Genomic DNA, 12,875 nt, shown 5'->3' on the forward strand with positions numbered 1-12,875 from the left:
TAAATCATTGAATCCCTCCATGAGGCAAACGATCACCTGAGAATCCTTGAGCATGGACCTCCTGCTTTCTTCCTGCTTCCTTCAAGCCTGTTGAGAAAGGGGGAACATCAAAAACAAGAACAAAGATCACATAAAAAGGGATTATACCAATACTGCTACAACATAATTTCACCCAACAAAACACTGACAACAAATAACTTGAGGCAGGATCTCCTCTGATAGCATTATTGTTTAAAGACAGCACCAACTGGGCAAAAAAAAAAACCCAGCAGATTGTTTGTGATTCACATGTTAGTAAGTCTGTATTATATCATTTTCATATAATGATTCGGATAATAGAACAAAATGTAATATTTCAGTTTGCCGATAACAATAAACGTACAAAATTATGAAATAAATGGTTGCAATTCATGGATTGTGAGGATGCAAAGAGGTAATTTGGATAAATTGAGCAAAGGTATACAATTGCGATAGATGCGGTGTAACATGGATAAATGTGAAGGTTTCCACTCGCTAGGGAAAGCAGAGGCAGTTGATGTCTAATGGTGTCACATTGGGAAGTGTTCATGCACAAAGTGGCTTGTAAAATGACTGGGCTTGTATTTGATGGAACCAAGAATAATAAAAGAGGGATCACTTGGGATACACCACCTGATAGATCGAGGCAAACTGGATATGGGGAGGATGTTTCCCCTGATCGGGGAGTCTAGAACGAGGGATCACCATCTCAGACTATGGAGCAAGATATTTTGTACTGAGATGAGAAGAAATTACTTCACACAGATGTTGATAAGCCCATGGAATTTGCTACCACTTGGCACATGGCTGTCGGAAGGGAGAGTGGACGCTGGCGTGCTTTAGCTGCCGCTGCTCTCTCTTCACATTGTGTTTTTGATTTTTTGTCTTTGGATTGAATTCTGTTTTTAATTTGTGTTTTGGTGATGTCTTTATCATTTATTTTATTCCGATTATATGTTTTATTATTCTTGTTAATCTCTGTAAGGTGCCCTTGAGATTTTTGAAAGGCGTCCAAAAATAAAATTTATTATTATTATTATTATTATAGTAGAGGTCTAGATGCTAAATATTCTCAAGTGCAATCAGTTTTGAGACATAAAAGCATCAAGGGGTGTGAGGACAAAAGGAAGATATGGTACTGACATAGATGATCAGGCATTATCGTGGTGAATGGCAGAAGAGCGATGAATGGTTGGTTGATTCCATATCCACTTCCCAGTTTCTATGTATCTTAACAGATTTGGCAGCACGGTGCCACAAATAGTAGAGGTCCAACCTCACAACCCCCATGTCCTGGGTTCAATCATGGCCTCTGGTGATAGCTTTGTGGAGTTTCCACCTTCTGCCTGAGACCACGGGTTTTCCCAGCTGCTCCCGTTTCCTCCCACATCCCAAACATACATTGCTGCATAACTTGACTACTGTAAATTGCTCCGAGTGTAAGTGGCTGATAGAAATAATGGAGCTGGGGTGTGAATAGGTTAGAGGGAAAATTACGTGGGAAATTGTATTGCTCTGTGAACCAAAATAGAACTTCTGGGCCGAATGGCCTCCTTCTATATCAAATGGACTTATAGTACATCCTCATACTCGGTACTATGTAAAGATCACTGAAAATGGGGAAGAGGTAATGGGAACTGTTACTTTCATCATGATTTCTGCATAACAATGATCTGTACTTAACCCTGCAAAGAAATGATGCCTTGGAAAACCCTCAATGCCACAGAACAAGGAGCTTTGCTTAGACGGCTAAATGGAATGGGATCTTACAAGCCAAGGGGTAAACTTTAGAGAAATATTGAAACCTTTACCTGCCACCTTTCTTTGCAAAGTTTATTGAAGCTCTTCCACTTGATCTAGAACAGAAACCAAGTGAACATGTTAGGACATTCTTACTCCCTGTTATATTAATGGAGCAGAGATGCCGTGTCATCAACTTTAGGGCCAATCCCACTGCATGAGGTAATTCAAGAGTTCTCCCGAGTTTCCCCTGATTCGATCTCGGAGAATGTCCGTAGCGGGTCTGTAGGAGTTCGTGGATGTCTCGCAGCGGCTTGTACGAGTAACGGTAGGTACGCGGGAAATCCGGTAAACTCGTGACGTTTGTTCAACACTGTGAAAAATGTCCACGAGTAAAAAAATACTCGCGATGAAAAAAACGTTTACGTTTTACTCATACGAGCCGCTACAAGACATCCACGAACTCCTACAGACCCGCTATGGCCTTCACCATGCCTGAAAATTCACAGTGCTCTCGGAGTTCTGAGCTGATTTGTCCAGAGTCTGTAGCAGTTTCCTGCTGGTTATCATGAGAGATCGGCAATCAAACTGTGGTCATTTCAAAAGGCACTTACATCACAAGGCAGTGTCCAAAGCAGTTCTTGTCACTGGCTCAAGTTCATCAATGTGATGGAAAGCGAATGATTGTCAAAACCTTCTCTAAACGTATTCCTTTTGGTGATGTGAGTGTGCCTGGCAAGGTTAGTGTTTATCACCTGACTCTAACTGCTCTTGATAAGATGTTGGCAAAATTACAGTCCTCTGGTTAAGATACTTTATACAGAACGCTCGTCACACATAAGACCTTTCCCTGTGTTGGGAATTGACTGCTGGTTACCCATACCACCACCCTACCTTATTCTATGCCCCAACAATCAAAAGCCATGCAATGGCTGCATCCAGTGTCTATCGTGCAACTTTCCATTCACCCATTACGCCATGCTCACCATTCAATCATTGATATCAAATTAAGCTAAGTCTCAATTTTTAATTCTTATCCTTCCCTTCAAGTCCTTTCATGGCTCAGTCTGTGTATCCCTCCAAAACTGCAGGATATCTACACAACTCCAGTTATGGCCATTTATTATCCCAAAGTTTCACTGTTTCATCCCTGAGAGGTGAGCCTCATGCTGCTAAGAGTCTAACCGTGAAATTAAACAAATACTTTAATAAATTGCCTCTGCCTCTGTTCCAAATAAAATGACTTTCGTTCCGCCAACATCCTAAAACTTCAGCCTATCAATTTAAGTTTGTCCACTGTTACTTTCAATGGAGAGCACCAGGAGTGAGGGTTGGGCTTGGGGTTCTGGTAAGAATGGCCTTGTGAATCACCTGCCGCATATTTGATCAGAATCTCCACTAAACCGATGTGGATGTGATGATGTCAATTTTGAAACAATTGTCAGTGGCTGAGAGGACCAGGAGATGGTGCTCCCCTGACGCAGAGAATAGGTCATCAGTGGGGCTCTTCAGTGGATATTTGGCACTTTCTCCCCCATCTAAGGTCAATTGAAACCTCCAGAAGAGAGACTGATACATTTCAGTTGTTTGCAGTTGTCGCTGAGATCAAGACACCTTAACCTCATGTGATTTAAGGGAGATGCAACTTCAAAGTGTCAATTAACCCATCTTGTTTCTACTTCCTTTAAGATTTACCACATCCCATAGTGTTGCTACTAGCTTGGCCTCAAACTTTGTAGACTAGTAGTACCACCACCCTGACAAAGCACATTTCTTTGTTTTCTAAACAATACATTCTATTTCAGTACACTCACCTCACTTCTACTTCCTGAGCATTTTCACAGAAGTTCAGAGACTCTGCCAGCAGAAGAACAGTGTCTGATGGGATGCTGTTATCCGTGATACTGAGGTAAAGAACAGGCACAAAAAAAAGGAATGGAATAAACAAAGTGAAGTTTGACTCTTTCCAGTGTGACCATGGTTACACGAGAGAATAGCTGCCCTTGTATACATTACCACACCACCTTCATCTGACCACGGAAATCTCGAACGTTTCAAGCTATAAAGCTGCCTGTCAGGCAATTATAATGAATGAATGAATGTATGATTGAATGAATGTATGATTGAATGAATGTATGATGCATGAATGAATGCATGAATGAATGGATGCATGAATGAATGAAATAGTTTATTGGCCAAGTATTCACATACATGGAATTTGCCTTGGTGCAACAGCAAGGAGCAGTACACGTGGCAGCCATCGTCGCTGCCAGCAGCAGCAACTACCCTGCATGCAGCTACACTGCAACTATATTGTGCTTACATACTCTGGCTAGATACCACAAGTACTCTGGCACCTTGCCCAGACCTAGTACTGGCAACTCCAAAAAGTCAAACGTCATTATTTTGTTTTCCGGCTACGTGGCACCCATGTTTGTGAAAACCGCCACCTTGTTCTCTGCAGAAAAAGCACTGAATGAGAGCATCTCTGACACGTTACACAAACTGATACCCCACAATAGAGCAAATTCTGCAATCCTTAACTGGAAGCTTTGCTGCATTTTTAGATCCATATGCAAGTAATCTCCTGCTATTTGGTCTTGGATGAACCAAGTCATTCAAATCCGGCTATATCTGGCAATTATAAGAAGTCTTGGCGAGGTCATTAAGAAAGAGAAGGGAAAAAAAATGAAGCGGTACAAAAAATGTATTAAGATATATGTGTTGTGTAGTATTGTAATTTACCGTACTCCTAATAAAAATAAAATTTAAAAAAAAAAAGAGAAGAAACACTTTTGGTCTAAAATGGTGAATCGGAGAGAACTGTGGCAGTTGTGGCAGGGCTTACATCCCATTACTTCCTATAGGCTTGAACTATAGTAAGTAGCTCAAATGACACTGATGCATCATGGATATTGACCACCATTGAGGGATCTACAGGAGGAGGCAGCTGGTATCATCAAAGACCGCACCACCCTGGGCTCACACTCATCTCGCTACTACCATCAGGAAGAAGATACAGGAGCCCGTGAACCATGAGCTGCAGGTTCAAGAACAGCTTCAACCGCTCACCCATCAGGCTCTTGAACCACATTACACAAGCCTAACCACAATCCAACCTCAGCAACGATCCACAAAGAACTTTGTTCTTGATTGCACTTCATATTTGGATTGCACTGTTTGTAATCTGGCTTCTCCGTATTACTGAACTTATTATATTATTGATCATTGTACGTTTATTGTTGAGTTATCGCATTCATGGGTCTGTTAGGCTACTGCAAACAAGATTGTAATTGTTCCCTTCCGTAGCCGGAGACTTGGTGTCACGTATCCCGACAGGTTTTGGGAGGTTGCTGCTAGCTGGAGAGAGACAGAGAGAAGTGCTGGGACCATGAACCGAAAGAAGCACAGTGAAAACAGTCATGTGATTGACGCCTGGTGAGAGCATTGCTGAAGATAACTTTCCATGGCTATGTAGTGTGGCCTTCAGACGGTGTCTGGGAATAGCCACTTTGCAAACGGATTATATGATGAGAAGGAAAAGATGAACAGGCAACACAACTAAGAGCTCTATAGCCTGATAAGAAATAGAAACATAGAAACATAGAAATTAGGTGCAGGAGTAGGCCATTCGGCCCTTCGAGCCTGCACCGCCATTCAATGTGATCATGGCTGATCATCCAACTCAGTATCCCGTACCTGCCTTCTCTCCATACCCCCTGATCCCCTTAGCCACAAGGGCCACATCTAACTCCCTCTTAAATATAGCCAATGAACTGGCCTCAACTACCCTCTGTGGCAGAGAGTTCCAGAGATTCACCACTCTCTGTGTGAAAAAAGTTCTTCTCATCTCGGTTTTAAAGGATTTCCCCCTTATCCTTAAGCTGTGACCCCTTGTCCTGGACTTCCCTAACATCGGGAACAATCTTCCTGCATCTAGCCTGTCCAACCCCTTAAGAATTTTGTAAGTTTCTATAAGATCCCCTCTCAATCTTCTAAATTCTAGAGAGTATAAACCAAGTCTATCCAGTCTTTCTTCATAAGACAGTCCTGACATCCCAGGAATCAGTCTGGTGAACCGTCTCTGCACTCCCTCTATGGCAATAATGTCCTTCCTCAGATTTGGAGACCAAAATGAAGATGTGTTTTGTTTATACGGCCCTTGGATAAGGGCCAACTTGAAATGGTTGACATCAAAGTCATGGGAGCCTTGTGTCAGAAGAAAAGCTTCCTTTAGAAGATTGAAGGAAAAAAAAATCGTATAAAAGTACAGCAGTCTGAAACACTGGCGGTGAAAACCTGGGAACAACCATTGCAAGGAGGTACATGATTGAAGCTCAGAGAAGACTACCCCCTACCGATAGAGTGAAACTGGACAGTTTATTCATACAGGTAATATCTTATTCCAAGTCACGAGTCTTGCGATTTAGGGTAAGAAATGATAAGCTGGAATAATAAACCAAATGAGAAGTTATCTGATAATTACTACTATCGCAATGTTTAAGAAACATTGAGACAGGTACACGAATAGGACAGGTTTAGAGGGATATGGGCCAAATGCAGGTAGGTGGGACTAGTGTTGATGGGACATGTTGGTTGGTGTGGGCAAGTTGGGCCGAAGGGCCTGTTTCCACGCTGTAAGTCTTTATGACACTAAGTCAATGGTTTACGTGCTTGCTTAAGTAACTCGAGTGTTAAAACAGATTAAGTTGTACTAAGCCTTGGTTTAGAATATTTTATTCGATGACACGTTAGTTGATATGCTATAGAGCTAATAGTGTCAACAATTCCCAATGCATATCACATTTAAACTCAGTGAAAATAATCTAGCCTGGCCTAGCATCAAAAGGACTCTCCAACCAGTCCATCTGCAATAAAGTGGTTGTCTTATAGCATTCCAGTGAAGCTGGATTTTCTCAAAATCAGTCACTGTTTTCATAAAATGCAAGAAGCACACTATTCTTTGGATGTCTTTGCAATGTAATCTCACTGCATGGCAACAATTAATCCCATTTCAGATGTATTGGATGACTTACTTCAAAGTCTCCAAGTCTTGCAGATCTGGTAGGTGATGGAGCAGCTCAGCAATGGCCTCATTACTCAGTGCGTTATTTGATAAGCTGCAAGAAATAAATGTTGCAAATCAAACTATGGAAAATATTTGGAGACACAAGAGCCTGTAGATGCTGGAATCTTGAGCAAAGCACTGGAGGAACTCAATGAGTTAGGCAGCATCTGGGAAGGGATCGGACGCTTTGGGTCGCGACCTTTCTTCCGAAGTTGGTCCATTGCATCCACAGATGCTGCCTGGCCGATTGAATTCCTCCAACAGGGTGTAGTGCAGCCTTCAGGTACCTCATCCAAGTGCACTTTGCCCCATCCTATCAACTCTAAAGGAAAGTTTCCAAATTCAAAACAGATTTCAAAATTGCAGCACATCCTGACAAACAGATGAGCGGACCCCTCCCCCCTCCATGTCCACAATTTTGCCAATGTTACTAAGTACATGTACCCGAACCAATCTGGTGATAACTATGCATTTCACACACAGATTTCCGTTCACCTTCGGACATGTCTTTTCATTAACTGGACACTGTTGCAACTCAATTACTCAACTGCTTTCCCTCAATAAAATACACAACGGATGCAGCCCCTTCCAACTTCTGATGCCAAGCTGATTACAAAGCATCAAATCTGACCTTTGGGTCCTTTATGCACATCAGGGTTTCAAGGCCAGTTTATTGTCACATGTACCAATTAAGCTACAGTGATATTCACTTTACCATACAGCTATACAAAACGAAAAGCAACAAGACACACAACTACATAAAAGTTACCACAAACTTCCTCTAGCCCGTTTTCTATCACTATGTTGTACTTACTCAAAGGTGGACAAAAATGCTGGAGAAACTCAGCGGGTGAGGCAGCATCTATGGAGCGAAGGAATAGGTGATGCATATGCTGCCTCACCCGCTGAGTTTCTCCAGCATTTTTATCTGCCTTTGATTTTCCCAGCATCTGCAGTTCTTTCTTAAACATTTGTACTTACTCAAGCTCTGTAAGTGCAGAACATGTTTTAAGGATCAAGCAGAGCTGCCTCATGGTCTCACCATCTATTTCACACTCTTCGAGGCTGCAATACAAAGTACAAAATGAAGCTTGAGGAGTGGCAGAAGACTCCAATTCCAGAAGCCTTTAAAATCCAGAGCTCAGATGAATGATAGTTGATCTCACAGATTAATGAAATTCTTACATGCCTTGACAGTCCAGATCCTGGCAGGGATATTAGATGCAGGTTCAAATTCTCAAGATAAGGGGCCAGTCATTCAAGGCAGACATGAAGTACCTTCATCCAGAGGGCAGTGAATCTTTATAATTTACCACCAAAGACAGCTGGAGAGGCTCAGCTATATACTGGACAGAGATTGACAGTCTTTTGGATAATGAGGGATATGAGGTTTGACCAGGGAAAATGTCATTGTAACTAAAGACAGGTTGTGATTTTATTGAATGCTGGAGAAAGCTGAAGGGCTAAATGGCCTTCTCCTGCTTCTTTCTCTTTATGTTCTGATGCTGGAATTGAGAACGGTGAGGGGAGCCCTCTTGAAACTTACCGAATAGTGAATGGCCTGGATAGAGTGGATGTGGAGAGGATGTTCCCATTAGTGGGAGAGTCCAGGACCAGAGGGAAAGATATATCAGTCATGATAGAATGGCAGAGTAGACTTAATGGGCATTGATATGAACCTCTTATAAGCTCTACTTAAATAAGTAATTCCCCCAAATCTTTTAAATATCATTAAAAGATCCTGTGGTAGATTCTTACCTTATTTTCTTCGGAAGACATAAGCCTTGTTTTCCATCTTTCCTTTCCTTTTGAAATCTAAAGTAGTTGAAAGAAATGATTTGACAATGCTGTGTTCATTTTCACATTGAATAGTGGAATAACAGCAGACATGGTGACATTTGGGTGACGGGTGGGAAACGTTTAATAAGGCTCTACTCTGAAGTAACTAGATTGCAGAAACAAACAAAACACACCACTGATACTATAAAGCAAATTTAGCAGTCGTGACGATGGACAACACAGCACAGAAACATCCCATAGCATCCATCTTCTCAGAGTTTATGTTTTGCGTCTCACCCAAATGTCATCTAATCCTATCAGCAAAACATTTTGTTCATTACAGTTATCTAGTTTTCCTTGAGGTCACAGTGACACCCATGACGATGAGTTTTTATTTACATTTCACATTCAGTGAGGATTCTTCCTCCCTTGTATTCCAGAATAGCCTCACAAGTGATGATTGTTGCTTTGTGTATTCTAGTTTTGGATTCCCATCTGTGAAAGTATCTACCCTTTCCAAACCCTTTCATAATCTTAGAACCCAAATTCATGTTAGCTCTCGGACTTAGTTATTTTAGAGCAAGGTGCCCTAGTCTCCCCTAATAAGCACAATACATCTTTGCAAAATGCCAAGGGTGGTCTTTGTCTTGCGAGACAGAGATTGCTGACATCCTTCTCACTCCCTCTTTCTTTATCTTCTTCTTCGTCCTATTTGGCTCCTTTTCCATCTGTTTTTCTCGCTGGTTTTCAAATATCTTCCTCAGTCTTTAAAATACCTTGGCTTACATTGCAAGACAGATAAACCCCACATTCATCAAGATCTCATATGATCTTTTGCATTTCCACTTTTGATGAAAATACTTTTCTTTGTTAATACGCTCGATGACCCATCTGGCCAATTGTTCCCCGTCACGTTTTCACACAAGAATTGAATTCCACACCAAATGGAGACTTCCTTATGTCCCTTTTGCAATCTTCGCCAGAAAGGTCATATTGTTAATTATAAAAGGTTGATTGCAAGTTGACGGCAGAATGCAAGATTCTCGCACTTTTTCTGCGCTCAGTAACGTATTGATACAAGGTGTGAGAAACACTAAGAATGTGAAGGGAATACGCCTTTGAAAACATTGTCAATATCAAAAATGGCATAAGTACCTGTGATCCCCATGGAACTTGATGAATCCTTTTCCACGCTTCCCCAAACTAAAATGGAAATGAAAAGGTGACGTTAATTAAACATCAAGCCACAAAGCTGTTATAGAGTGTATTACTCCAACGTTTGCTCTTTCAAGTTGTACACCATTCCCATTTGGAAATATGAATCTAAAATGCCAACTCTTTGCCTATTGGTGCTGTGGCATGACCTTTACCCCCTGACCTCCAGCGGTCCAAGGCAACTCGCCTCTGCCTCTCAAGAGGAACTAGGAACGCACAACAAATACTGGCCTAGCTGGTGATGCTCACATCCTGAGAGCAAATAAAAAATAGTGAACCCAATGTGTGGGTGGTGTTTGGGCACAACCGGGTTTAAAATGTCACCGCCTTTAGTTCCCCAGTGACACCCCGCTGTTCAGAGGCATTAAGCAGCCCATCTGTACTATGAAACAGCAGGCTGTTGCCCTTCTAGTGCAAAACAATGATTGAACTTTACTAATTCACCCGTGCGTATAAACTACACGGTATGACATTGTGTAGACATAACAGGTTGATCCTGCCTTCCAACTGCCTTATGTTCCCTCCTTTGATCTGTTGCCACAATATAGGCAGTGTGGAACATGCTAAACAGCTGCTATTTACAGTACACAGATGGTAGGTGGGGCCACTCCCAACGTGTAACAAATTTTTCAATATTTGGAACATTGCAAGATCTGGGAATGTGTTTGGGCCTGATTCCTAAGCAGCTGGTTTACCATACACAGGACGTCCAGCAATTGTCTGCAGAATTACAGCAGCTAACAACCTGACCACCTATCTCCTTCTCACCCCTCACAGAACTCATCTGCATCATCCCACCCGCATCCCTAAATCATTTCGTGGTCTAACACTAATGGAGCACTTAATTCCAATTTCGGTGATTCAGAAGAGTTTTTAAAAATATATCAATTGAGACAATATATTCTCCATATAATTTTGGTTCCCCATCAAGCTCTGAATGAGGTGTAATGCTGGAGCAACTGTTGGTGCTGCTGCCTCTCTAGCTCGGTGACTCTGGTTTGATTCTGACTTTGGATGTGCTTTGTGTGGAGTTTGCAGATTCTCCCTGTAACTGCGTGGGTAGTTCAGCCCCCCCCCCCCCCCCCCCCCCAACCTACCCCTCCCCCCCCCCCCCAGATCCCAAAGGCATGTTGCTAGGGTAACTGCCTGCTGTAAATTAGCACTTATTCTTGCTGTGGCAAAGGAATCAAAGAGGAATCGATGGCCATGTGTGAGAGAGAATAACAGGGACAAAAGGAGAAGCAGGGTAGGATTAATGAATTGTTTCTCCAGGTGAGCACCCAATGGGACAAACAACCTCCTTCTGCATTAAGTATAAGGCAGCGTCATATCAGAGAATAATGTAGAGAGACTGCAGAGAGAGACAGAGGACATTCTGGAAGGGTCATTCCAAAAATCAAACAATGGACATAAATGGACAAGGGTTTTTGAATGTGGAAGAAAAGGGAACTGAACTGTTTCGTAAACTAGTTATGACTCTTTACTTAGTGGTTAGCTCTAGATTATAAACTGGAGAATTGAATTAAGAAGTTAAACACAGATATAAGGTGTGAAACAAAAAAAGGTATCACAAGCTGAGGTCTGGGAAGCATCACATGAAGGAAATCCAAGATCTTCCTGAGGAGTTAAATGTTTGCGATAAAGTTTCTCCGAATGCAGGAAATGGGACAAACGACCTTTCCCCTCAGTATTTTCTTGTGAAATGTTTTGGAGATTTTTCTCAAAGACATGTAATTCTCAAACAGAAATTTCACTTCAAACAATTTTGCTATGGGATAAACATCCTAACAGAAACAAACCACGCAACTGGAACATCAAGTTCTTTGCTTGAAGTGGAAATTACAATACAGGTATCTGTATTTTAATTTCAGCTTACCTTATTGCCACCTCTGTTAGGTTCCTGATCTTGTTCATGCATTTAGTCAAGCAAAAGACGCTAGTCATTGTGATGAAGTTATTGCTGACACTGCAGTGAGGAGAAAAACTTATTTTAGTCTTAGAATCACACTGATGATGGATGTGCTGAACTCTCGTCAGGGAATAGGTAGTTGCATCATGGTGGATGTGAATTTGCCTCAATTCCACTTTCTGGCCCCTTCCTCATAATGTTCCTACTTGATAACTTGGCTACTGAGCAGATTATTCCCATCACTCAAAATCTTTTAAATGGGTGATGTTAATTATTCAGTAGTTATGCCCCATCAGTCTGGATTCCCTGAAGAGAGAAACGCCCTCCTCAATATTAACCCTGTGGATCTCCTAGAGATGAATAAGTATTAATATATCTCCTCTTACTCTTCTAAATTCCCGTAGGTATAGGCCAATTTTACTTCGGAGTCACGTGAGTGACTACGTGAAGAACCCACCCAGTGCGCAGGCGCGGCATTACGCCAGCAGCGCAACAGCGGCGGCAGCTGGAGCCAGGCTCTCCAGCTGCAGGATAAAGACAAGACCTCAGGTAAGTGAGTCTTTTGTATTGCAGAGAAGTCGCTAGCATGGCTACCCGCAAGCGACCAACGAAACGGACTGCCTGCCCAACTCCCCCCGAGGAAGGGTCGACATCTGGGCGGCAGCCATTGGCGGCGGAGGAGTTATTTGAACGCTCCCGCACACCCGACCCCGAGCCGCTCCCTGTGCCGCCGACCTCGACGCCTCGCACAGGGAGGAAATCCACCCGTAAAACGGACCGGCCGGTGGTCTCCGACTCGTTGGAGGAACGGGAACGCTCTCCACCGGCTAAACGGGGAGACAGCCGCTTAAGCTGCATGAGGCAGCTCCTCGAGCAGATGCTCGAGCAGGAGATGCAGGCAAGGCATCACCAGGGAGGACGGGCTGTGGCCTCCTCCAAACCGTCACCTCACCCCTCTGCTCCCTCCTTGTTTGAGGTCAGCAAGGGAGGCCAGGACTGGGCTGGCCTATCGCAAGGGCAGGTGGACGACTGCACAAGCATGCCAGGGGAGCAGGAGGAAGAAGAGCTGCTGGGTGTGGTTAGCAGATATGCGGCGCCCCCGAGGACCGGAAGGATGCTAGACCCAAAAATGGCGGCTAGCATAAA

At 42.9% G+C, this 12,875-nt stretch overlaps 1 protein-coding gene across 1 annotated transcript in view; it reads right to left on the reverse strand.

Annotated features, from left to right (window-relative positions):
* LOC129705127 (protein NLRC5-like) overlaps positions 1-12,875 on the reverse strand; it is a 90,666-nt gene that overhangs the window by 50,510 nt on the left and 27,281 nt on the right. The window contains exons 12-19 of the mRNA XM_055648556.1: positions 11,697-11,786; positions 9,761-9,808; positions 8,585-8,641; positions 7,808-7,891; positions 6,795-6,878; positions 3,573-3,662; positions 1,830-1,874; positions 37-87 (exon numbers count right to left, since the gene is read on the reverse strand). Of these exons, the coding sequence (XP_055504531.1) occupies positions 37-87; positions 1,830-1,874; positions 3,573-3,662; positions 6,795-6,878; positions 7,808-7,891; positions 8,585-8,641; positions 9,761-9,808; positions 11,697-11,786 (549 nt within the window). The remainder of the gene's footprint in view (positions 1-36; positions 88-1,829; positions 1,875-3,572; positions 3,663-6,794; positions 6,879-7,807; positions 7,892-8,584; positions 8,642-9,760; positions 9,809-11,696; positions 11,787-12,875) is intronic.

This window comes from Leucoraja erinacea, chromosome 17 (assembly GCF_028641065.1).
Source record: "Leucoraja erinacea ecotype New England chromosome 17, Leri_hhj_1, whole genome shotgun sequence".
NCBI classification, from domain to species: domain Eukaryota; kingdom Metazoa; phylum Chordata; class Chondrichthyes; order Rajiformes; family Rajidae; genus Leucoraja; species Leucoraja erinaceus.